Source organism: Melospiza georgiana, chromosome 11 (genome assembly GCF_028018845.1).
Source record: "Melospiza georgiana isolate bMelGeo1 chromosome 11, bMelGeo1.pri, whole genome shotgun sequence".
Classification (NCBI taxonomy): domain Eukaryota; kingdom Metazoa; phylum Chordata; class Aves; order Passeriformes; family Passerellidae; genus Melospiza; species Melospiza georgiana.
Window position 1 is genome coordinate 14541376 of NC_080440.1, and position 25610 is coordinate 14566985.

Sequence of the window (25610 nt, forward strand, 5' to 3'; positions counted from 1 at the left end):
TGAGAGCTGCCCAGAGCCCAGGGGCTGCGAACAACTGGAGCTGCACTGGGCAGGAGACACCTCCGTGCCAGGGCACCAAGAGCCAGCTCCATGGGAGACAGCCCAGTCCAGCAGCAGCTGATAACCCATTCCTCTGCTTTGGGTGAGCTCTGGCAGCAGTTGGGCTGGCTGGGGCACATACCTTGGAATTCCAAATTTCAGGAACAGTGTTGTTGTACAAACTGGTGGCCATCAGCTCCAGCCGAGAGGACATCACCACCAGGCCCTTGAGAGCTTTCAGCAAATCCTTCAGACTTAAGTCAACCTCCTCCAGGAGCTTGTTGTACCTACAGAGAAAGGGCAGAGGGAGCAGAGTGACTCTGTACAGTGGTTTATCACCCATTGCCTGCCCAGAGAGGGTGTGGATCTTTATACACAAGTGAAGCTCCTCCATGCCAGCCCCAATCCTCTTCAACAGGGTCTCAGCTGCTCCCCCAGCCCTAAACTGCTGACTGTTACAGATGGAGACAGACTCAGCCAAAGGTCCTGGCTGGGACAACACAGTTGTTACTGTGACTGCCAACCCCACTGTTGTGCTGAGGTTCCCCAAAGGTGGGTGGCAGCAGGGGCCTGCACATCTCTGCTGTTCCCTAGGACATGATCCCACAGGAGCTTTACCTGATCACCTCCTGCACCAGCACTGTGTTCATGGATTCTTCATAGAGCAGTGGGTATTTCTCGATTACTTCCTGCACGTTCATGGTGTCAGGCAGCTTTGCCAGGATGTCCTTGGAGGTCTCCTCCACAATCTGGAAGGAAAGCAGCAAGTGGCAGCATCCTTCTAATCCAGCCCCATGGCTGCTGAGAAGGGGGAGAGCTAACGCTGGCACGGCAGTGCCATCACTGGCACCCAGCAGGCAGGGTGGCACCTGCTGAGAGCTGGTGCTTGGGCTCACTGCCCACACTGGGCACTGGCTGCCAGAGCACTGTCAGCACTGGGGCACCCACCTCTTCCCTGCTGCGGCCTCCCAGTGAGATGGTCTTGGGCTGCAGCTGTGCAATGGCCCCCAGCAGTGCAAAGGTCTCGTTCTGAGCGAAGGTGATGTCGGCATTGTCGTGTAAACCAAAGAGCTCTGGGCTGTCGTTGAGAGGCAGGCCCTTAACATATTGGAGGTAGCCCTAGAGAGGAATCCACAAAGACTCTGAGACCAAGACCAGCTGAAAATCCCTAGGTTCTTACAAACTTATATTCCACCAGGGACCTGAAAATGCAGTGGGCTTTGGAGAGGAGAGATCCCCTTTGCATTGTGACAATCCCCTTGGAACTATGAGCTGCAATTTGTGACTTGAATACTTACATTGAGGTCAGAAGAGGTACTGATCTGCTTGTAGACACCTGATTCTGAATAGGCAAAGTCAGGACTTAAAACCTCAGGTTTGTAGAAATCCTCCAAAATGCTCATGATGCAGCGCCGGTCCCAGTCATCGGTCACGCGGCCGCCGTAGTTGATCTCCCCAGCTGTGTATTTCAGAACCTGCAAGAGACCCCACCGTGGTTCTGATCCGTGGTTCTGATCCATGTCTGCATCTTGAGCCTGTTCCCTTGCAGGAGGGGCAGCTCTCACCTTGTAGGGAATTTCTGCATATTCATTCAAGAACATTTGCAGCTGACTGATGCAGATGCGGAGGTCTCCATCTGTGAACTCATAGGGGATATTGAACCCCAGAGGCCCAAACTTTCTCCTCTCCAGCATGTTCCCATGGAAGAAGCAAAGTGACAGCAACAAGGATTTAAACTCCGTAACCTGTGGGAAACAGGGAGAGTCGCTCAGCTTGGGAGGAGACATCCTTGGAGGGAGTTGGGTCCTGCTGGGACCTGGCAGAGCAAATATGCCAATTCAGGAGTGCCAGCTTGAGCTTGGAGAGGGGGAAACCTCAGTCACTGGTGCTGTGCTGGAGAAGGCCATGGCTCACTGCTTGCTTAAAGAGAGCTGCAAGTCCTTATGCCAGGCCTCCAAAATACTGTTGCTTCCGTTTCTCAAAGTAAAACTTTCAGATGTGAGTTTATGAGAAACACCTCCTTTATCACATGGATTCTCCAATGGGGAGAAAGATCTATGCCTGGAGAGGAGCTTTCCAGGTAGAAAGCATACATTGGAGCAGGCACAGAATGGGGACAGCAAGCCAAAGCACAATCTGGGTCTTACCTTGGAGCAAGAATTCAAGAAGTCATCACTGAAACTAATGTAGGACTTGAGCAGGTTGGCCTTGACCCCCCGGGGGGGCTCAATGGTCATCTTGGAGCCATTCTGGAGAATGGACACAGGGAAGTGGTTGCTAGGCAGACTGGTGAGCCAGAGGCGAAAGTCTGGATGCACCTGGAGGTCCAGAAGGCAGCAAGTGCTCAGAGGGTGCAGGCACAGCCCCTGCAGCTGCTCCTGCACTGACCCTCTGGTGCTGTAAGAGCCTATGGATGGGTCTGAACTAGGGCTGGCCTCCTCCCAGGCTCCAGCCTCCTGCCTGCTATAAAACATTTCACCTTGCTGGGGTCGATGGCCTCGATGAGTCTCTCCAGTGAAGGCATCCAGCTGGGGGCCAGGTGGCAGTTCTGGAAGAAGACCCAGTTGCCCTGCTCCATGGCACTGTGCAACATGGCTTCAGCACGGGGGCCCTGCAGAGGCACAAAGGGAGAGCTCACAGACCCTTCCCATGGCATGCTGTGCTCTGCTGAGCAGGACAGGGAGGCAGCTCCCTGGAGATGGCTGTCCAGAGCTATGGCCTGGCTCTGCCCCCATGGCTCAGCTGGATCTTTGCTGTTTGATGGCACAGCAACATTTTTTACAGCTTTTACAAGCCTGTGAGGGAGGGTGGAGGGAATAGAAGGTCTGCAGATGGATTTGGGAAGTTAGAAGGCACTGTAGTAGGAGTTGCTGCAGCTCCCACCTCAAAGGGGTAGAAGCAGAAGGTTGGTGAGTAAGGGCCCTGGGGCATGAGGGTATTTTCACAGTGCTGCAAGTGTTTGACCTACTTGGAGCTTGGTGAGGTTGATACGAGTGCCAGGACACCGCTGTTCCAGGAATGCACTGACAGCCTACCTGTCCTTGGCCCAGAGAAATGGCAGAGAGCTTTTGTGAGAACTTCATTTCTTCAGCAAACTTGTAGAGGTCAGCAGCGGGGTCAGTGCCTGGGGACAGCACGAACACCAGGGGGGTGGTGGCAGTGGAGTCCTTAAACACGACTGAGAGGTCACTGGTCTGCAATTGAGAGTTGGTTAGAGTGGGGAGGCTGTAGTGGAACACACCTCAGCACCTCCTCAACCTTCCTGGCCTCCAGCTCTCCTCCAAGACTCCAGTGTCCTCTTAGGTGCCAAGGCCAGGAACATGATCAGTGAGAACCACATACAGCTCTCCTCTGGCTGCATTATGGTCAGGCCATGAAACACTTTCCCATTTGTCATTCAAACTCTTCCCTTCTACACCTGCAGCATCTGCCCCCTCCTAGTGTGGTTTAACTGGTGGGCATCAGAAAGGCTATCCCTCATCTGAGACATAGGTACGGAAAAACCAGCTGTGGGAGGAACACTGTGGCTGTAGAGGGCCACCTCTCTGCAATTGGTGGCCCATTTGTCACAAGCCTGAGGCCTCCTGCTCCCTTCCTGTCCCCAGCAGCACCTGCTCCTGGCTGGTTACCTGTGGCTCGATGAAGCGCTGGTCCAGGTTCCGCACCACAAAGTCCTGCATGGCGTTGGTGACCTTGTCTCCACGCAGACATCGCAGCACCAGCAGCTTCTGGAAGGCATCAAGCTCCTCTTCCCACTTCCCAGGCAAAGGCTCTCTGCAAAGCAATTAGGTGCATTTTGGGGGGATGTGCCAGATCCCACACTCCACGAGAAGTACCCAAGTTGCCTGCAGCAGCCATTGGGGCTTCATAAGGGACAAGGACCTTCCAGTCCCTTGGCTGAGGTTGTTGGCTGTAGCTCTGAAACCATCAGCAGGCAAGCCAGAACTGCTTCCACTGGGAAGCAGCAGATACTGCTAGGATAAGGCACTGGGATAAGGCTCTGCCTTGTGCAATGGCCACCCGGGAGGAGGCAAGGCAAAGCCTCATCCTTTCCCTTGCATGGCCCTGCACTGGGAGCAGAGCTGGCACTGTGGCTGTATCAGCTCCTCTTGCTCTCCCAAGGATGTCACGTGCAGTAGACCTAAGCTGACAAAGCAGGGGACACTTGCCTGTGAGGGCTCTGGCTGTCAAAAATGGTCCTGAACCCTTCAAGGCTGCCTGCAAAATCATTGTCAAAGCCAGAGAAATTCTTCAAGCTGCTCAAGGCCAGGATGTCTCCCCATGCTCTCTCATTCAGCCAGGATGGAGCTGGGTTTTCCTTCATCTCCTTTATGGCCCCTCCTGACAGCAGGTACCGCCACTCATCCTGGGAACAGGATAGGATTTGGTAATGGATAACAGCCTACCCACCTGAGCCCATGGCACAGGGTGCCATATCCAATTAAAATCCTGTTGTACTTCTGGCTTCTCCCCTGCCAGGTGCGTGTGTCAAGGGGTAGCTGAGCTGGAGGGTCTGGTGAGATCAATACAGTGACTGCTCAGCTGCCACTCTCTGCTAACCCCTGCCTGCTCCCTCTGAACTCATTAACCTTTGCAGCAGCCAGGCAGCAAACTGGCAAAAGCTGCAGGGGATTCAGGCAGCTCTGCATGTAGACACAGAGAACAGTTGGAAAGCTGAATAAAGAGAGAGGCCCTGTCTTTGTCCAGCAGGCTGCCAAGCCTGTCACTAACCCCAGGGAACAAGGCTCCTTTCCCACCTAGCACACAGTTCTAGGGGCTGAGCAGGCTGTGCCTGAGCTGCCCTGATGGGATCCCCTCAAGGACTGAGGTGATTTGCTCACCATATTGATCTTGCCCTCGTTCATCAGGATGCGGGCGCTGACCAGGAAGGCAAACATGAGCTTGTGCTTCTCGAAGAGGCTGCGGCACACATTGGAGTACAGACTGAAGGTGATGTAGTTGTTGATGTTCTTCACCCGCTCCGTCAGCTCGTCTGGAAAAAAGGCAACAACAGACAAGGATGGCAAGTGCCATGAGGGATGTGGAGGGTGCCATCTAGGTCACCTCTGGGTACCTGGTCACAGGGGCACACCCACACCCTGCCCAGGAAGGACAGATGCTGCTCTCACACACAGAGAGGAGAGGAGAGGAGAGGAGAGGAGAGGAGAGGAGAGGAGAGGAGAGGAGAGGAGAGGAGAGGAGAGGAGAGGAGAGGAGAGGAGAGGAGAGGAGAGGAGAGGAGAGGAGAGGAGAGGAGAGGAGAGGAGAGGAGAGGAGAGGAGAGGAGAGGAGAGGAGAGGAGAGGAGAGGAGAGGACTGCTCTGGGCAGGCACCTGCTTTCTCAGAGTTACGGATCCCCAGGAGGAAGATGTTGAGGAACCACTCGAGGGAGTACTGGTACATGGGGTCCACGTTGGACAGGTCTGAGACACAGAAGTAGAGGATTTGCGAGCGGACAGCCACAGGCACATACTGCATGCGGGTGATGTTGATGTCCTTCTCTGTCTGCTCTGCCACTGCCACCTTGATCTGGAGGACAGAAGCGATGTCATGGTTAGTGAAGTGCTGGCAGGGGATGCACAGCTGCAGGGGGGACAGCACCTTTCATTTCTGACCTGGATCTCTCCTGCCTTCAGCTTGGAGGCCTCCAACACTTTGATGAGCTCCAAGTCATCTACAGGGTTTCCTTCAGAAGTGCTGAGCCTATACAGGATCTGATCTTCTATCACCTTTAGCTCCTGACGCATCTGGGCATTGCTAACAATTAGCTGGTTTCTGTCTTCTTCTAAGTCAGGCCGCTCTGCAGCCACCACTTCTCCCAACAGCTGGTCCTCCAAGCCACTACAACAAAAGCCATGGATGTGAGGGTGGTAGGTGAGGGGGCAGCATGCCTGAGGGGCTGGGGACTGCAGAATGAGGCTGAGCAGCATGGGCAACTGATGGGGTGAAAGCAGGTACCTGGGTGAGAGAGTGAAGTTGATGAGGGTGAGCTTTGTGGAGACCTCAGGGCTGTAGTGAGGGTTGGGCAGCTTGGTGGTGATGTACATCTTGAAATCGTCATGGTAGGGGACCACTGTATCCCCCAGCTTCAGCACGGTGCTGCCTTGCTGTTTGAAGGTCTGTACCAGAGAAGGACAAGCACAGGAAGGCTGGGATGGCTCCCTCTTGTGAGGGAAGGCATCCTGCTCTGCCCCGGGCTCTGCAGTCAGGAGAGTCAGAAGGCTCTCAGGACAGAGGAGCTCCAAGATTGCCTGTGGGACTAAAGGCCTGAATGTGAAGACAGCAGCTGTGTTTCATGGCCCTGCCTCCCAGGCAGAGGTGCCTGCTGGCAGAGCACCAGTGTGTGCAGGAGGCTGTCAGGGTGTTGGAGCCCTGGCCAAGGCATGGGACTCACCCATCCATGTGAGTTCTGCCTGCCCACGGAGACCTACAAACACACCCCACTCCATGGCACCCTGGCCAGCTGGCCCTTACAGCTCAGCCAGGCACCCCCTGCCCCCCTTGGCAAGGGGAGACACCAGACCTCTTTCAGCAGGACAGGCTCAAGGACTGGATCCAGCTCCTCGCCGACGTTCTCCAGCAGGAAGGGCTTCCCAAAGGTAATGGTGTTCTCCAGAGTGGAGAGGAAGTCCCGGTCACTCAGCTTGGCCACCTCCAGGCTGTTTTCTCTCTCCTGGAAGGCAGTAGGGGAGGGCAGGGTTTCTGTGGTGTCCTGCCACCTTCACATCCAGCTCTGGTGCACAGTACACCTCTCACTGGCTTGATTTAGCTCTCTGGGACAGCAGAAATAACAGCTTGTCTTGCTCAGCTAGACTTTGGCTATTTTGGCAAGTTTATCCTACATCAGCAGGCACTAGAGACAGCTGAATGAGGCAGCAGAAAAGGGGGGCAATAGGGACCATCTCCTTCACAGAGCCATATCCTTCTGGAGCCCCACACTGCTAATTCAGGGCAGAGCCTACAAAGTGAGAGCAGGTGGGTGGGAAAAGCTCTCAGGGAGCAAAGCAGGAGCAGCTGCCTCAGCCTCCTGCCTGATCCTTCAGAAGGGTACAAGAGGTGCTAGTCAGTGTTTTCAGCACTTTGGCAGTAGGGAATGCACTGGGAAGCCAGGTAAAGCCACCCTAATCCTTCTGTGCTAGAAAACTGAAAATCATTATGGGAGATGCTGGTGTTGTTTTGTGAGGTGAAGCCTCCCAGAATGTTAGTGGACACTCATCAGAGTGGGGAACGGGATTTGCTTGCTGCCTTGCTTGCTTATATGAGGGCTCTTCCTGCCCTGTGCTGTATTCCCTGGGAAGGGAAATCCACCTGGGATGAATGTGGGTGTGGAGACTGTCTGGTGCTTGTTGGGCTGGGCTGGCACAGCATGAGGCATTGCAGCTCTAGAGCCCAAAGCCTGAGGTTGCTCTGCACAGCTCCTGGCAGAAAGCTGTTTTCCCTGTCCTGGCAGATCTGGCTTTCCTCCCCACACCTCTTACCAGATTCTTGATCCACTTGTTTGCTTGTCCTTGTGGGTCTATGTAGTGATTCCAGCGCAGGGAGAATCGGGTTATCACCCCGTTCTCCACAGACAGGGCATCGTTGGGTAAACCAGCAATCTGACAGGGTAGAAAAAGTTGTTGGCACACCTGGTAGTGTGCATGGGTGACCAGAGAGAAGCCCTTGCTGCCCTGGCCCCTGAGTGCTCCCAGAGGGTAGACAGGGCATGGTGGTGAAGGTACCTCTGCCAGCAGCCAAGCCCTGGGGTGGGGCTGTGCTGTGGGGTCAGGCTTGGGCAGGCTATGGCCAGTGCTTGGCTCTGGGCCTGGCATTGGTAAAGGACAAGCCTTACAGGGCAAGGTTGATGCTCTTTATGCTGTTGATGCTGTTTATACTGCTGCAGTAATTCCAGTTCTGCAGTGTGGCCATTATCCAGCTCCTTGGTGTGGGGGCCTGCCCCTTTGGTCCAGGGGATCCTGGGGAGTGCTGAGCTGACAGTTCTGGACTTTACCTGAGGCCCCTTCTTCCTCAAGTATTGTTTGGTTTGGGGTTTTTTTTGAGACTTGCCTGCCAGGAGCGGATTTCCACGGGGTCTCCAAGGGTGCTGATGAGGCTTGCATCCTCACTGTGGGGAATGTCATTGTTGGCCAGCTCCTCTATCCACTCCTTGCACAGTGCTGCACGGTAGTCTCCCTGCCATGAGAAACACCATCTCAGCCCTCCTTTAAGTTGTACCCAGTCTACTGTGAGTATCTAAACCCTCCTGTTCCCATTCAGATGGGCCCCGTGCAGCCTCTTCCACAAGTGGACAGAGATCCTGGAGGGATCTTGCACCCTTGTGTCCTATTCCTTTCTCTCTGGCCAGGAGAGCTGCAAACTGTGTGCTGATCACTGCACACTTACTGTGAAAGGGCCCAGGTAGGCCACAAAGCCAGCTGCAAACAGCACGTCCCCAGAGCTGTTGGTGATTTTGTCATCCAGGCTCTCCACAGTGTCCTGCCAGCGCACCTTCTCATCAGCCAAGCTGTTGATGAGCTGTGGGATAAGATGCACATGTGAGAGCTGCTCTGAGGTCTAACCTTGTGTCCTGGACCTGCTGCTCTCTGGGTAATGCTGCAGGTGACCAGAGGTTGGGATGACCCCTGACATATTCTAAATTCTATTTGGTTTAAGCACTCAATCCTGGGATTACTGGGCAGCTTTCAGAGGTCCTGGAAGACCTATTGTTAGCTGAGGAAGCTGTGCACAGGAGGACAGCAGCTTTTTACATCAGTGCCTGGCTAGCTTAGCTTTCCAGACCTGTTTGAGCAGCTGGGATCAGGCCAGGTAGCTTCAGCCTAGGACTGTCATGAGCTGCAGGCACAGGGATGTTTTCTCCACTGTGCTGCTTGATCTGGAATTCAGTTGCCTCATATAAGCAGGCAGAAGCTAGCTCTGTCCCTTACCACGTCAGCACGGGCCAATCTCTCCACACACAGCTCACACTTCCTCTCCAACTCCTCCTTATTGGCTTTGCAGGCCTCGTACGTGGCTTGCAGGTTGGCAATGCCATCTTCAACCTCCTTCAGGCGTCCCTTGGCTTCGTCAAGGACCGCCTGGGTGGCACGCAGGTCCTCCTCTGCCTCCCGCAAGGCTTTCTGGGGACATGCACAAGGAAACAGTGGGAAGGTGGTCAGGCTCTTCCCCCAAAAGCCAGAGATCTTGAAGCAAGAGTTGGTTTTCCATAAAAGCTCTTGCTGATTAGGGCTAGCTACTGATATCTCAATATCTCAGTTAATCCAATCCCTGGATGACGAACGCATTGCAACCTGACCTGTAGAATGCAGTGATTGCCAGCAGCTCCTGCAGAAGGGAGCTGCCAGTACTGTGTTCCTGAACACCAAAGGCAGCTGGCTCACAGTTTCTTACCCGCTTGGGCTCCACGACCTTGGCCACAAAGTGGTACTTGTGCATGGCACGCACCCACTGGCAGATGGAGGTGCAGGCTTTGGACACCTTGGCAATGGCAGCTGGCTGGAACTCCTCATTGTCAATGTAGGGCTGGATGGCCTTGATCACACTGTCTGGAATGTTGTCCTGCAAGGAACGGTGGGAGAGAAGGAGACTCCCCTCAGTCAGATCTCTAGCATGCTCATCACTGATCTCCTAAGGGTTTCCCCCAGAGGCAGCAGCACCCCAGGACCTGACAGGATGATCAAGGCATCAAACTGGAGCAAGAGGAATCAAATAACTGCATGTTGAGGTCTGGGAGACACAACTATGGGATTGGGTAAATCCTTTCCCAACTCACATGTGGGCTTCCAGGCCAAATACCCTTGGTGCTGCTGAAGAGTGTTGCCCCCAAGGAGCTCAGTTTGTTACTTCTGTGAGAAGATGTCTGTGAGGCAATACCTGATCCCAGTCACAGCCTCCTTCTGCCACTGCTTACCTTATCATAATCATACAGGCTGTTCAGGAACTGCACTGGGTCCTGGAGGAGGGCCCTGCCTGGCTCCCAGTAATCATCCACCTTGGTGCCTATCTTTTCTCCTGCCACCTTTTTGGGCTTTTTTCCATGCATAATGCAGACAGCTTCAATCACAATCTTCACACCAAGGGGAGGCCGCTGCAGGGCTCGTACCTGTAAAACCCAAATGGAAAACGGGGTTAACCTGATTCTCTGCGAGATGGGGGGCTCATCCCTCCCTCAGCTGGGCCAGAGGACACTGGCACCAGAGGCAGGACACTTCAGGGATGCAATACACAGGCAGGAAGGACAGAGGCATTTGAAAGGAAAGCTGGTTATCAGAAAGGGCATGGAACAAACCAAACAGGCTGAAAAAGCCTGCTCTGCTACTCTAATAGGTGTGTTGCTATGGGCTGAATATTTATTGGCAAAGGAGATAAATCTGTATGGTCCTAGGGAGAAGGCTCTATGGAAATGGGACACAGGCAGGCTTTCTCCCTTGTTCTGTGGGCTCTCATTTTTCTTGTACCCCACCACAGCCATGAGCTGGTCTTCAGCACTTGTGGAGGGACTGCTTGAGTCTCCCCTCAATCAGGCACCTAGCAGTGCTGCTGCAGCAGCCTTGGGATGACTGTGGCTGTCAGGACCTCTGAGGATGACTTCTGCTTTTTCTCCTAGTGCTGACCATCCTTGCCATCTTCAGCTGGAGGTATTCTCAGGCCTTCCCACTGGACACTGTCAACAGAGCAGCAGACTTTATGGCAAAGCTGAGGCTGATCTACCCCCATGCAGATACCCTCTGTGAGAAGGACTTTGAGTGGCTCTTTGACTGTCCTGAGACAAAGCAGTTCCTCGAGTGGTTCTGCAGCACAGTGGGTGAGGAGAACGTGCTGAGCCCAGCTGAGGTGGAGGCCTATGAGGCCCGGCTGGCTGCAGGCAAACCCATCCTGGAAGGTGATGCCTTGGAGGAGGCCCTGCAGATGTTCTGCCAGGTCCTGCAGCTCCCGAGCTCCATAGTGGATGAGGGGCCCTCTCAAGAGGCCCTGCAGCAGGAGCTTCAGGAGCTGAAGCACTACCATGACCTCCAGCTCTGGAGGTACAGGAAGCTGTTGGCTTGGACAAACAAGCTGCAGCAGGAGCAGAAGTATTTGGAGGAGGAGAAGAAAGTGGTGAAGCAGGAGTTGAAGGTGGCTCATATGGACTTGAAAGCAAAGACATGCTGATGGGGAAGGATCAGAAGAAGCAGCAGCCCTTCTGCAGCTATGCGGTCTTGGCAGCCAAATGCTCCCAGCTGGTTCAGGACAAGAGGGCACTGGAAGCCCAGCTGGAAGCTCCTCTGCCCCAGGTGTCTGCCCTGGAGTCCTCCATGGAAGTGCTCTACCACCAGCTGTACAGCAGCTCCAACCAGCTGCAGCTCTCCTCGCCGGTAAGGCAGCACTGCCCCTCCCCTGGGCCCTGCTGGGTGGCAGGGCCAACACTGGGGACCCCCTGCCATCCTCCCTGGGTGCAGGGGGGACACCTGGCTGCCTCTCAGCCACAGAGGGAGGGGAGCTGGGTGTGATCCTTGTCTTGTCCCAGAAACATCCAGTGAGGCAGTGCATGGCTGTGAGATAAAGGTGATTCTCACTGTGTCTCGCATGTGCTGCTCAGTTTTGAGATTGGGGTGCCTTAGCCAAGGTGTCCCAGTAAGCCTCCCCTTAGACTGGGAGGGTGTGGAGGCCAGAGCTGGGTGGGTAGTTTGTTTCTGGGGGGCTGTTCCACAGGTATTAGGAAAATCCCCTTATTTCTCCATATTCACATGAGTTTGGGCTCTGTCCCTCAGGAGATCTCTGAGCTGATGGAGCAGTTGATCATCGTGGAGGAAGACCTCTACCAAAAGCTGGCAGACCTCCTGAGCGACTTGGGGGTGAAGTGCAGGTCTCTGGAGAGCCCCATGCTGCAGGCAGAGTGCAGCCTTTATGTGTATTTTTACTGCAATGGGGACAGGCTGAGGCAGGAGGTGGAGGAGGGGGAGAAGCAGGCATCAGCCTCCTCCAAGGGACCCCCGAGGGAGCTGCCCTATGGAAAGGAGTACGTCCAAGGGATCCTTGCTCCCTGCCACAGTAGTGGTGTCCTCTTTTGGCTGGGCTGGGTCCTTAATTCTGGACTGGGAGAGAACTCTCGTGGTCTCTGCTCTGGTGTCATGACCTGGCAGCTGGATTTAAAAGAAACTAGGAGCTTAATCCTTAAATACAGAGTTTCTGGGGGCTGGTTTAGATGACCTGTAAGAAAGTGATGCATCTTGTGGCATTGGAAGCTTTGGATAGAAAAGACACTTCTTGTGCCAGCTCTACAAGAGGATGGGTGCTGGGGGCAAGTGGACCAACATTGTCTGTGTCTTTCCCTACTTTCTGAGGAAAGAGGTTTTGTGTGTTTTTGGGAGAATAAAAAGGTCTGTTACTCTCAACTGCAGAGCAATAAGCCTGTACCTGTGTGGTGAAATCTGTACTTATTGAGTGTGCTGTCTTGGCTGTGATGCTTGCAGGTTCAGAATCACCCTTCCTTCTCTCACTAGCCTATTTCAAGCCAGTATTCCCTGAATTCAGCCTGCTCCCTCTTCTCTGCCTGTGGTGGATCCCTTTTCAAAGAACCTGCAGGTTCAGGGTGCTGCCAGCTCTCTGTCCCTGTGTTGCACAGCCAGTACTTGGGGTTGCTTGGTGGTACCTACCCTTGTGGACAGGCATGTGGGGTAAGCTCTCCTCCACAGCCTCTCCAGGACATGCTAGAAACACACAGGGGCCACTCGCTGCCTTTCTGCCCTTCCCTGCATCTGAAGGAGTGAAGGTGAGGAGCTGCATGGGCAGCTGCCCAGGGTGAGCCCAGGGGGATGGATGGATGGATGGATGGAGGAAAAGGCTGGGGATGTTGCAAGCCTATTGAAAGGGAATTACTGCAAAGGAGATGCTGTCCTTGACCAGACCCAGCTCTGCCACCCTCTCCCTTGACACAGTTACCTCTGTAACATCATTTCTGTTGAGGTTCTTCAGGCTGGCAAGAGCAGCATCCAGGGCTGGGAGGGCTTCAGCCAAGTCCTTCTGAGCATCATCTGCAATGGCTTGGGCTTTCTGAGCTTTCTCATTGGCCTTTGCCTCCTCAGCCTGCACAGCAATTCTTGTCTTTTCAGCCACAGCTGTGTCCACCTGCAACAGAGACAGCCTCAGGAGCATGCTGGAGGCAGAGCTTGGCTTGGCACTGCTAGGAAAGGATCACAGCTGTCCTGGCAGCTTGTGTCTTCTTCCAGCAGACCTCAGGGACCTAACTGCTGCAGGGGATGCCCTTCCTGCACCATACTGGGAGAAGGTTTTTGTCAGCTTGTATAAACCATCCACAAGCTCCAGCTCTGGCTGTGCCTGAAGTGATGTTAGTCTTGCAGGAATTAGCTGCTCTGCCCATTTTCCTATTGGCACAAGTAGAGGATGCATAGGGTTGCAAATTTGTAGGGAGATGGAGGAATAGGAAGAGATGCTTAGGGATTTGTTTCTAAAACTACCACTTCTGCATACCCCAAAGGTTAAAACACTACCAGGAGGCACAAAGGAATTGTGGAATACAGCCAAATCCTTATCTGCTGTGTGGAAGGAGGGAATTGAGGTGATTGCAGAGTCTTTCCATTCTGCATGCAGAGCTGTGTTATGTTAGTGTCCCTCTTTCCTGTCCCACAGCAGGAGACAGGCAGGAGGAACACAAGGAGAGAAGGCAGTGACAACAACACAGAACAGTTCCCTCTTCTGAAGTGGCATGAGTGGCTGTGTGATGGTCCTTGAGGTCTGAGGGACACGCTGCAGCTGGATCAGCTCCCTGGGGATGGGATGTGGAGGAATGATCCTGTTCAACAATGAGTCTTGCTTAGAGCTGCTCAGGCCCCCTCAGGATTGTGTTAGTGTTGCTAGACTGTGCTTGCAAGGGTCTAGGCTGACTGACCCTGGGTGGTGCTTTCAGACAGGAGCACGGGAGCCATTGCTTCTGCAACAACTGGTGCTCACCAGCAGCAGAGCAGGACTCCAGCAGGAGGCAGTTTGTGCTGGCACTGCAGCTCTGCACAAATATCTGCCGTGCCAGTCTGAGGCGTTTTTACCTCTGGACAAGCAGGATTTTGCACAATCCCTGCCAGGCCCCTGCAGCCTGTGTCCCGTCTGAGCAGAGTCAGCGCAGGCTGCCTGCAGCAGTACCTTTATCTGTTCGATGGTTGCCTCGGTGTCCTTGGCTGCCTGTGCCAGGAGAGGGCGGGAGGACTCCAGCTCCTCCTGCATCTTGGCTACATCCTCTGCTGTTCGCAGGAGCTGTGGGAGCAAAGCAGAGCTCAGAGCAGGGGCAGCAGCCATGGAAAGCCCTAGGAAAGAGCTGAGCTGCTCTGGAGGGTGCTCCCTGCCATATGTTGGGCTGTGCAAAGCACAGGTCTTGCCCTGGCTCCTGCTTAAGCAACAATCTGACACTGGTGTGCTTATAACCAGCAGTGCCTGATGCTGCCTGCACATGTTAGGCATTACTTCATAAAGCTCGTGGCCATGAGGCAGCAGAACAATGTTTCTGTTAGAGGGCTTTCAATTACAAGGTTAATAAGGAACATACTGAGAACTGAGCTACACAGAGGTCTGTGGTCCCCAAAGACTGGGGATCACTATTGTTTAGAGCTGTTACAGACTCAGACCTTCAGAAAGCCTGGCCCTGGCAGAAGGCATAGTTCCCCCTTGCTTTAGCCTGAGTTTTTTCCTGTTACACAGGACATGTGTGGGACATCTTACTGCATCTCTGCAGTGGTAAATACACTGCTCAGAGGGTGTAAGGGGTGGCCCCAAAACCTTCCTGGGCATGAAGGACAAACCTTGTCTAGGCCACTTTGCATCCTGTTCTTGGCTGTCTTCAGTTCCTGTTGCTTCTTTCCAATGAGGGAACTGAAGATGCTGAGGAACTCCAGGTAGCTTTTGGGAGTGATATAATTGTGTCTGCCCAATTCTGCTAAGAACAACTGGCACTTCTTTGCCACACTCTGGTGGATTGCTACACATACTTGAATCTACAAGGAGAAAGGAAAGAAACAAGGAAAGGAAAGGAAACAAAGGAAAGAAACATTCAGTACTGAACATATGAAAGGCAAATCTATGTGATGCCCAGAGAGCACAAAAGGGGCTTATGAAGAACCAAACCATACAGTCAGAGCAGAGCTCATGTGTGTGGTGGGGCTTTAGTGCCACAGAGGGCTGACAAATGGCCAAGCCTGTTTCAAAACATACAAAAGCTATGCAGCTCTGCATTTGAATGATCCTGCCATGGAACATTTCTGCTGCAGGGTAGGACTATTCTGAAGGTGAGCCCCGCACCCGTTGCCTTGGTGCATGCAGAGACACAGCACACTGAACTCGTGGGAGCACAGTATTCTCACATGTGGCACGTACCATCCCGGTGGTATCCTCAGTGCCGCTGCCAAGCAGGGGGAGCTCGTTCAGGAAGGAGGAGGCCACGCTCTGCAGGGCTTCAGCAGGCCACTCATTGAACCAGTCAATGGTGCAGCAGTTCACCAGGGAGGGGAACTGCCTCAAGCGTGCACGGAACACTTCTCCGATGGGGCTGAGGGCAAGGCGTGCAGAGAAGATGTGTTACAGCTGGCTCTGCATACAGGACAAAAGATCTTTCCTTCCACAGAACCACCCTGATACTTCGTGGAGCAAGAGGGACAGGAATACACCCAGGGAAGGAGGGAAAAGGGGAATGACAGTTCAGGCAGTGAGCTGTGTGCCCAAAGGTGCATGTCTGAGCTCATTCCTTGGCTCGGGATATTCTGGAAGTATTACAATCGTAGTAGGGTGATGTTTTACGGGTGCCTCTCTAGGGACAAACCTAAGGGATAAAAAAATAAATGTGTTCTGAAGTTTATTTCAAGCAGGTGTGTGCAAAGATCACATCACCAAACCATAACCATGGCCCTGATTTTTGTACTTGTTCTTGCACTGAGAATGCCCTGTACCTTCTGGTATCCCTCTGGCAGGGGAGCAAGCTGGTTATGGACTATGCATTGGATTAATGAGTAAACATGGGGCAACTGAGCCCCAAATTCAATGGTGCAGAGAGGAGGAGACACCTTGTGTTTCACCTGAATCACACATAATCATACTCTTGAAAAATTCAAATTTCATCTTGGACCAGCAAAGTGTAAAAAAAATAAATTCTAGTCCTAGGGGAAGGTGTTATGCAAACCATATTCCTATTCTTCCTCCTTCTCCAAAGGCTGGGGCTTGGAAATAAAGATCCCATTACACAGTGATAAAAGGCAAGGGATAAGGAGGGAATAATTAGCATTCAAAGCATGGAGGTTAGGCTGAAGTGTACCTCATGCACAGGACCAGGTGGATATTGCTGCGGACCCGTGCTACGTATGCAGCCATCAAATTGGCTTTGGTGGGCTGCTGGCCCAGGTCTCGAACAATGGGCTTCATAGCTGTCATGATCTGGTCTTCTTCCTCAGGACTATAAATGTTGGGAATGTCACCAGAGTTGAGCAAGTTGTTGATGTCTTCCAGGAAGGATTCATTTTTAATCTAAGTAGATGGTAAAAGAAAAAAAAAAGGCAGTTTCTTAATTCAGAAGACACTCATGTCTCACATGCCATGAAGATAATTTCTGCATAAATACAGCTCTCAGCCTCAGTTATAAGAAACAATTTTTGTGATGACTTGGCTTCAGAAAGGCACACTCTGATTCTTGTCCAGCACTCCCAATTAAACAGCCATATTTCAGCCATATCAGGGGTGGGAGGCTGTGTTTGAGAAAAACCATCCTTCTGCCCATTCCCTGTCTCCTTACAGACAAATTGAGCTCAGGCTCTTTTTCCCTGCCTCTGCAGCCAGACCCCAGACACCTTGCTTGCTCCAGGTCTTCATTCCTCCAGCACAGAACACTTCATTATTAGAATAAAGCTTATCAATGTGGGAGACAGAGTAATTGTAGGGATGTGTCACAGGCTGTGGGACGATCTCCCTCCAGTGCTACATTCACCTCTCCACCTTTGCTACATCAGAAATACACAGCATCCATTTCCTTGACTAAATGCATCCTCCTGGGCCCCTTTGCTCCCACATATGCTTCTCACTGCAGGGAAAAGGCTGCAAGAACAAGTAGCATTTGACTGATGCTCATCTCACTGCTCAGGGCTCTGCCACAAGGGAATGGTTCCTATGATAATGAAGGCAGTAAAAAAGCCTATGGGGAACATAACTGTGATTCCAGAAGTGGAAATTGGCCTACTCATTAGCAAGTTACAGTTTACAGCCAGCATTATCCTGTGGAACCAGCAGGCGTAAGGTTCTAAATCTACTCTCTTTTTGAAAAGGGAAAGAATCATTTAACTTAGGACTTCTAACATCAGTGGCCAGTAGTGCTTAGTTTCAGACAGCTGAAATCTATGTGCCTACTAAACCATTGGATGGAACTGAAGGAAGCTTCCTTGAGCAAGAGAAGACTCCACCCACTCACACACAGCTCTACAGACCCTCTAGCAATAAATGCACCACCTCTAGTTTCCCTGGGGCTATTTTATAAGCTGATGAATATGGGCTACTGAAGAAATACAAGTTGTGTCCATTTTTTTCAAGTTCCTTAATACCACGTAGGGGAATTTATGGAGCTTAGAGATGTGTGTTCTGATTCCTTTTGAGATGGAATCCACCGTGCTAATAGTCCTGTACCTGTGTGTCTACAAAGAGGAAGGTCTTGGGTAGACTTTCAAGGCCTGCCTTCATCAAAATCTTCCTCACATCATCTCGCCATTCGGTCATGCCATAATTTTTGGACAGTTCAATTTGGAAACATTCATTTTCTGCCCTAATGGAAAGAGAAGCCTGTGGAGTTACATCAAATTAAAACACTCTCTTCTGTCAATTCCCAGTATGTCTTGTGGACTCAGGGTGAAAGGACTCAAGCAAGTTGTTCTCCTACAGTGAGTCCTGAGCACACGCTTGTCCTTGTGCACCAAGGACAGCCACCAACCCAGGAGCATGTTTTACACAAGGCAGAGATATCTGAGCTAGCCAGAAACCCAGTGCAGACGTGCACGTTAACTGAGTCCTAGCTCTTGACTCATTTGAGGAGTCAGCAGCCAGAAAAACATGTAACTGGCATGGGAAGGGCAGAAAAAGAAATTCTCTGAAGGCAACCCCAACGGAGCTGCTCCCCATTCCATGCATAGGTGGGAGTGCATTACTTACATGTGAGATGCCAGTCTGGTGAGAGACTGTCTCCCACTGCCCCCAACCCCCAGGAGAAGGGCATTCCCCGGAGCCTGCCGCAGGATCCGGCTGATGCGGCACACGTGCTGAATGGCATCCATGAACAGCACCAGCTTCAGCTCTGGGGTGTGGCTCTGATTGTACTCCTCCAGGTAGTCCTCAATCACCACCTTCAGCTGTGGGCAGAAACACTCAGTTGTGGCTATCAGATAAAAGCAATTGTGTGTGTTTGGGGGGGTTACTGTCTGCTGGCACAGCCAGGAGTAGGGGAGGGCAGAGCCTGGGGCTTAACAGAGTCTGGGAGCAGCTCTTCTCTGAGCTCCTAAGGAACTGCCATTGGATGTGCTGAATTTAGTTAGTAGTGGTGGCAGCAGCTGCTCAATGGTGACCTTAAACTAACTCAGGCAAGTGACTACAGTGTGCTGTTCCCAACTGTGCTGTTTGCCTCGAGAAACAGCAGGGTGTAGTTCAAAATAAAAGAGCTTATGGCTGCCTGATCCATACTGCTCCAGGGCCTCCCTCTGGGTTAGTTTCCTTGCTCTATAGCTGACCACTGCCTCCTGCTGAATTCTGTGGTTAGGATTCTGGCTGGAAAGTACAGGTGCTGGGGAAGAAAACAACACAGGCTGTGGATGAGTAGAGGAGCACAATCCTCTCCCAGTCCAGCCATCACATGGAATAGCTGCAGGAGCAGTTTCTCTTGCCCTTCCCAGGGTCCCCTCAACAGCACCCTCAGGCCAGAGAAGGAGATGAAGCACGAAGACATCTGGGCATGGATCCTACCCCCTCAGCAATCTCCCTGTGAAGCTGGGAAAGTAACACCAGCTGGAATTTATACAGTGCTGACATCCCTGCCTAGATGCCAAAGTCCCGTGTGCATCAGTGGGGACTGTGCAGCTGCCTCTATGTCTGGCTGTCCCAGCTGTGCTCACCTCAGTGGGGGACAGACCTACCTACTTTGCAAAAGGGGTTGGAAAGCTCAGTTAATTACCAGCCCTTGTCACACAGCTATCACAAGAGGAGAGACAACAGAATAATCATCTGTTTCTGATAATGAGTGCAAAACGCACCACTCATTGCCTTTGCTTAATTACCACTATCCAAGTACTCCCAGTATCTTCTCCAACAGGGAATCTGGCAGTAACATTAATTACTTGTAAAGGTCAATTGTGAAGTCTTTAATGGTGAAAGTAGTATTGTTTGGGGGTAATGTGCCATTTCTTTCCAGCAAATTTCACTTTTCAGTCCCAAGTGTGACTCATTTGGGAAATTTGGCATAGCAGGCTGCCTCCAGGATTGCAATGCAGAGACAGCTTGTTCCACCTCAACTGCCCATCATAACTAATACAGCCACTATTCATATATGTGGTAGGATTCCACAGGAGACCCCTAGGATGGTTTGTAGTTTCAGATACCTCTAATTAAAGCACCACTATTGTTACTATTACTGTTTTCCTTTGTTTGTAGAAGACTGGGAAGATGTGGATGTAGTTCCCAACGTGATTCCCAGGGTCCTTACCTTATCCTGGCTCTCGATTGCTTGGTACAGTTTGACATTGGAACCTGGCTCCATGAAGTCTCCAAACAGAACTGGCTGGGTAGGAATGACCTCCTCAAAAGTGGTGCCAAACTCCACCATCTTCTCTGTCATTAGGTTGTCAAACCAGCTCCGGTCCTCGTCGTTGACCAAACGGTCACGGAAGACCCGGCAGCTCTCGTGGTACCACAGTCTCAGCAGGTGCTCTTTGTTCTGGTAGGAAATCCCAGCAAAACAGCCCCCATGAGAGAAGCAGAGAAGTGTTATGAGCATTGCTGTCAGCAAAGCTGGTTCCTGCCCAGCATGTGGCCAGCTCCACTCCCATTACAAGGCAACTGGAGCGGAGAAAGAACTGGGCGGAGGAAGCTGCTTTCCCTCTTAAAAACAACTCTTGTCAAAACAGCTGCTTTGCAGAGAGCTCATTACAGCATCAGTTTATATCCCTCTATTTGTCCATATGTCGGGCTTTCTTTGAGAGATTTAAATTTTATGCTCTTTGTTCTTATCTTTCACCAATTTGAATTAATTTGTACAGTTTTATTGTATGTTTTTTGGAAGATGCTTTTATTTAGCCACAGTAACCCCCTGCAACATTATAGGCTGGGGATGGTATGGCTGGACAGTGCTCAGCAGAAAATGACATGGGGGTACTGGTCAACAGCTGACTGAACATGAGCCAGCAGAGTGCCCTGGTGGTCAAGAAGACCAATGGCTCCTGGCCTGGATCAGGAATGGTGTGGCCAGCAGGAGCAGGGAGGTCATTCTGCCCCTGTGCTCGGCACTGCTGATGCCAAGGCTTGAATGCTGTGTCCAGCTCTGGCCCCTCAGATTGGGACGTTGAGACACTTGAGCTCATCCAGAGGAGGCAATGAGGCTGGAGAGGGGCTGGGAACACAAACCCTGTCAGGAACCACTGAGGGAGCTGGGGGTGCTCAGCCTGGAGAAAAGGAGACTCAGGGCTGACCTCATCACTCTCTACAACTCCCTGAAAGGTGGCTGTGCTCAGGTGGGGTTGGTCTCTTTCTCCAGGCAGCCCTGACAGAACCAGAGGACACAGTCTTAAGCTGTGCCAAGAGAAATATAGGTTGGATATTAGGAAAAAGTTTTTTACAGAAGGAGTGATAAAGTGCTGGAATGGTTTGCCCAGGGAGGTGGTGGAGTCCCAATCCCTGGATGTGTTTAAAAAAACATTGGATGTGGCACTGAGTGCCATGGTTTAATTGAGGTGTTGGGGCATGGGTTGGACTTGATGACCTTTAAAGGTCTCTTCCAACCCTGTGATTCTGTGATTTCTGGTCTTGCCCAGGGTGGCAGGGCTGTGCTGATGGGAAGACTCACCTCAACCTTGCCAGGCTCAGCCATGAGCATGCCCTGGAACACCTTAGAGAGGTCTCTCAGGTTGAAGGTGTAATGTGACTTTGCTGGTGTGGGCAGCAGCTGGGATGTGATGATCGTATACACGGAGATCGTGGCATCGACTAAGGGCTCGTTCAAGTCCTTCACTGCATCTGCTCCCGCTGCAGAGACAGAAGTAGTCAGAGAGGATGTCAAGATGGTAACTCTGGGCTGAGAAGGTCTTTGTGGTGCAGGAAGGTGGCACTAAGGGGCAGAAGTGCTGGCTAGCACTTGGGCAGGAACACACTTTTTTCTGCTTTTTTCTCAGAGACAGTGAGGGACCTGTCCAAGCACCTGCTCCACTGCAGTGCACAGCTGCTAATGGGTTTATCAACTAATGTGAACCAGATTTGGGGGTGGAAGAATGCTTTACAGCCATTCTGTGGTGTGAAGACTTCATGCCCCCCAGGAACAGAGGAGGCACTGCCAGACAGGAAATTGATGCCTACCTGAAATATTCCAGACAGGTTTTCCTTCTCCTTCCTTGCACTCCTGCAGTGAAATCTCAGCTACTTTTAAGCTAGAAGGTGTGAGTGCCCTCTTAGCTACACCCCCTGCAATTCATTATGCTCAGCAAATGCAAAGCCACTGAGGAATAATTTCTTATGCAATAGTCTGGCAAGATTTAAACACGGCTGCCAGTTTTAGAGCATAATTATTTTTTCTCCCAATGAAGTTTTTTACAAACACTCCTGGAGAAGTAGAACCCTGTGACACACCAGCATTTTGCACTTTTTTGCATGTTTTCAAAAATCCTTTAATTTCTTTCTAAATCACAGCTAGGTGTTTCAGTGTGCCCCTGAGATCACAGTCAGGTACTGATGCTTCTGCATATTGCAAGCACTCAGAGAGCTCTGCTTTGCTTCTCCCATAGCTGACTATTCTCACTCCTTTCTACTGGCAGATTTGCAGATGAGGGCATATTTGCAAAGATGATCCTCAATTCCCACCCTGTCAAGTATAAGAGGACTCATTTCACTCCAAATGAACCCTTTTTTCATGGTGGCTGTAGCACCATGCTCAGATCCACCCTGCTCAGCTGTCCACAGGCTGCAGCAGATGGAGAGTAACAGAAGGCTCTGCTTCCACAGAAGGCTGTTGTCTGGACAAGTGTCTGTCTGCTGAATGCACAGGTAAGCTGTGCCATGCTGTGCTCACCAGCTCGTTCTGTTTACAGTCCCCCTCCTCTTTCTGCTCTTACTTACGCACTGGATTTCTGTAACTTTTTTCTCCTAGGAGTCCATCTAAAAAAAGACAAAAAAATTAGTTCCAGCTTTACCTGCTGAGGTTAAGGATATCTGCATCACCCATCACAAACAAAATCCTCTTTGAAAGGCCCAGGCTATAGGATAACATAATGAAACTGTGAAAGGCAAAGCTGAAGTTTGCTGATTTGCACCAGCAGAGTTTGGCCCTGAGACTAAATAGGGTTTGAACTCTCTGTTTGCTAAGCCTCATAAAACACTTTCCCTAAAGCATCTTTGAGTGACTACTGCAAGTTCCAGCTTTCAACACTTTGATCAGATCATCAATATTAATTGCTCCCCTTCCAAACTCCATTGCCATCAAGGTGACTTTCAACATGAGGAGAAGGTGGCAGTTTTCTGCAGGACTTACTCATCCAGCTGCCAAGAATGGTGGAGAAGATCTTCCTCTTGCTGCCTTCATCCATCTCAGTGAAGGAGAGGTAGTTGAAATGGCGAGTGAGGCGTGGAGTGACAGGATTTCTCCCCCCTCCAGGAGGTCCCATGGCACAGACGAAATTAATATCTACCAGCTTCTTAAAAGTACCTTTGAGAGTGCAAAATCAGGAATGATTTTGTTGTAGCTAAAATCCCTCACCACAGATCACCAGGGCAGGTACACCTATCTAACAGGCCAGCTCTTGCCAAGAGCTCTGGCCAGGGATGTGGCTCGTACCGATCTGTTTGCGGTCGTACCAGCCGTGGTGGTCCATCCACTGCCGCAGCAGCTCGATGGGAGGCTGGGCTCCAAACTGCTCCAGCATGGGCATGTTCAAATCATCAATAAAAAATATGAAATACCGACCAACTGGAGGCCCATACACTCCCTTCCGCCTGCAAGGACAGAACCCGTGTCAGGACACAGGAAAGGTACTTCTAACTCGATTCAAATGGATGATTTATTTTCTCTGGATGCTTTCTGAGTCAACAGTTTTAGCTATTTTTTACACTTGATACACTCCTTTGTAAGGGCCTTTGCATCAAAAAGATCTGGAGCAATGTTCGAGGCACTGGCTTCTCTCCAAGTGAAATTTTGTCTACTTATGCTCAATGCCAAGGACTAAATGAGTGCAAATAAAAGCAAAGCTTGAGCCCATGAATCTGTTGGAAACTTCAAACCAGTAGCTGACCAGGGAGGTGAAATGGAAGCTGTTTACTGTGGGGAGTGGGACTGCGGGTGGGCAGCCGCATTTTCTCCCTTCATCACTTTCTGTAAAGATCCCACACCAGGGTTTGCAAACACCTGTGCTGTGAAATGTAGTATTTCTGGAATAACTAGAATTGGAGCAACTTTTACCGACCCTCACTAATCCTTCTCACTTCCTTGCCATTATAACAAACTATTATTGGTGCTCACAATCCCAGCTCAGATGTGCTGTGTGTCCTACATGTTATCCACAGCCATCCGTGCTCAGGGCCTCTTCAGGTCTTGGGGTGAAACTAAATAGTCAAGGTGACAGAAACACTGAGCTCAGGGATACTGCCTTTGCACACAGAGAAAGGAATCTTGCCTCTTATCCAGTTTGCTGTCGATGAGATCCTGGGTTTGGTTAGAAGAGGTGCGTGCTGAAAACATCAGGAAGTGGGCGATGTATTTGTTAGGCAAGTTCTTCAAGAGCTTGTCAGCAATTGTGAGAGTCTTCCCTGTGCCAGTGGGACCAATGCAAAGAACCTAGAAGCACAATCAGCAATGCAGCATGATCATAGGCAGGCAGCCTGTTTTCCAGAACTCTGACACTGGCTGGAGGAAATGCAGCCAGAAAAGAGGTTACTGCTCTTTTAGGCATTTGAAGGTTGGGAGAGGGTGTCTTGGACTTGCTTCTTCAGTAAGGTCAGCTGCCCAACCAAAATCTCTTGGTGTGGATGGAATCCAACCAGAGAAGTACAAAATAGAACTGTGGGAAACAGGTAAAGAGGGATGGTCATGGGCTATCTAGCAATTGCTGCATTTTGGTTGAACAACTGTGTGTTGATATCCCTTTGGGGTGCTGACATGGTGCCTGGGGACAGAATGGATAACTCTTAGTGCTTAAGAACAGATTTGGTGCAGAGAAATACAAATCCATGGAAGTGGGATATAATCTCAAAGTATTAGGCAGCTGTTAAATTCTGACTGCACTGGGAGAAGAAGAGGTTGAATCAAAAATTCAAAAACAAGGCTGGGCACGTACTGGCTTATAGTTGGTGAGCAGCAGCTCCAGCAGATAGGCCATTCGGACTGTGTTCATCGTGGGCACAATAATGTCACAGAAGTTGGTGTCTGGAACCATGGTGAACGTTGCTGTAGCATCCAGCCACACCTCCCAGTGCACCTGCAAGATTAGAGTCTGCTTAGAGGGGGCATCTATCCCTTCTACGAAAAGGAAAATTATTTCTGCTATTTTCCCTGTCACTGCTCCTTGTGTAATAGCTCAGATTCTGAAGAGAAATTCAGGTTTCCAGCCCCTCTGTTGAGCCTTGCCACCCTTACCTTTCTGTATGGAAATGCTGGGAGTGTTTGACTCGTTACTTTTGGGAGGGACAGAGCCCAAGACTTAGAGATCATTGCCCCAGCAGCAACACATCTGCCCGGCCTTCTGAGAATTGGGATCAAAGCTGGATGGAGCACTTGTGACATCTGCAAGAACAGGAATTCTGCCCATGGCAAAGGGCCAAAGGGGGCTTATCTGGGCTCCTGTCTTCCTGTTCCGTGTCATCACCCATGTCACACTCAGAGGCACATGAGGTTTTCTACTTGTACAAGATATGGATCTCTTGTGCTAGACTAAAGCTGCAGATAAGCCTCCCAGAGGCCACTATACAAATGAGATAGAGCTTCTGCCAGGGCAGTGCTGGAGAATACAGGAGAAATCTGCATTCCTGACCACCCCATGTGGCCTTCCCAAAGAGACCACACTGGTACCTTCTGTTAAGCACCTTACAGTCACGTAGGGTTCTTTGTTTCATTTCAGGAAGGGGAAGCATTTTCCTTGCTTCCTAAATTCCTTTTAGTCCAGAGTCTGATGACTGTCAGTCAAGATGACCCTGACATGCCCTACACTGCTGTCTCTTGTGAAAAAGAAGGAATATTTATCTGCCTTGCTGCTATTCCAGACTCTGCTGCACATAGCTCTTCTGCTGCTGTTCACTGCTTTCTAACACTGACAGCTCTATCCATATGAGCTCCTCCCTGTCCTCCAGCAGCCACACCTCTGCCACCCCCTACTTTTCTG

General features: G+C 51.2%; 1 protein-coding gene across 1 annotated transcript in view; it reads right to left on the minus strand.

Annotated features, from left to right (window-relative positions):
* DNAH1 (dynein axonemal heavy chain 1) overlaps positions 1–25610 on the minus strand; it is a 66127-nt gene that overhangs the window by 1475 nt on the left and 39042 nt on the right. Inside the window, exons 41-75 of the mRNA XM_058032093.1 lie at positions 24570–24710; positions 23910–24070; positions 23075–23232; positions 22772–22945; positions 22360–22398; positions 21098–21276; positions 19742–19972; positions 18202–18398; positions 17683–17818; positions 16328–16536; positions 15397–15568; positions 14826–15017; positions 14173–14283; positions 12958–13143; positions 9947–10138; positions 9427–9594; positions 8964–9155; positions 8422–8553; positions 8086–8211; positions 7518–7637; positions 6563–6712; positions 5998–6158; positions 5655–5880; positions 5373–5568; positions 4881–5032; positions 4209–4405; positions 3669–3813; positions 3075–3233; positions 2519–2650; positions 2187–2357; positions 1605–1784; positions 1338–1514; positions 988–1158; positions 658–788; positions 182–326 (exon numbers count right to left, since the gene is read on the minus strand). Coding sequence (XP_057888076.1) covers positions 182–326; positions 658–788; positions 988–1158; positions 1338–1514; positions 1605–1784; positions 2187–2357; positions 2519–2650; positions 3075–3233; positions 3669–3813; positions 4209–4405; positions 4881–5032; positions 5373–5568; positions 5655–5880; positions 5998–6158; positions 6563–6712; positions 7518–7637; positions 8086–8211; positions 8422–8553; positions 8964–9155; positions 9427–9594; positions 9947–10138; positions 12958–13143; positions 14173–14283; positions 14826–15017; positions 15397–15568; positions 16328–16536; positions 17683–17818; positions 18202–18398; positions 19742–19972; positions 21098–21276; positions 22360–22398; positions 22772–22945; positions 23075–23232; positions 23910–24070; positions 24570–24710 — 5709 coding nt within the window. The remainder of the gene's footprint in view (positions 1–181; positions 327–657; positions 789–987; positions 1159–1337; positions 1515–1604; positions 1785–2186; positions 2358–2518; positions 2651–3074; positions 3234–3668; positions 3814–4208; positions 4406–4880; positions 5033–5372; positions 5569–5654; positions 5881–5997; positions 6159–6562; positions 6713–7517; positions 7638–8085; positions 8212–8421; positions 8554–8963; positions 9156–9426; positions 9595–9946; positions 10139–12957; positions 13144–14172; positions 14284–14825; positions 15018–15396; positions 15569–16327; positions 16537–17682; positions 17819–18201; positions 18399–19741; positions 19973–21097; positions 21277–22359; positions 22399–22771; positions 22946–23074; positions 23233–23909; positions 24071–24569; positions 24711–25610) is intronic.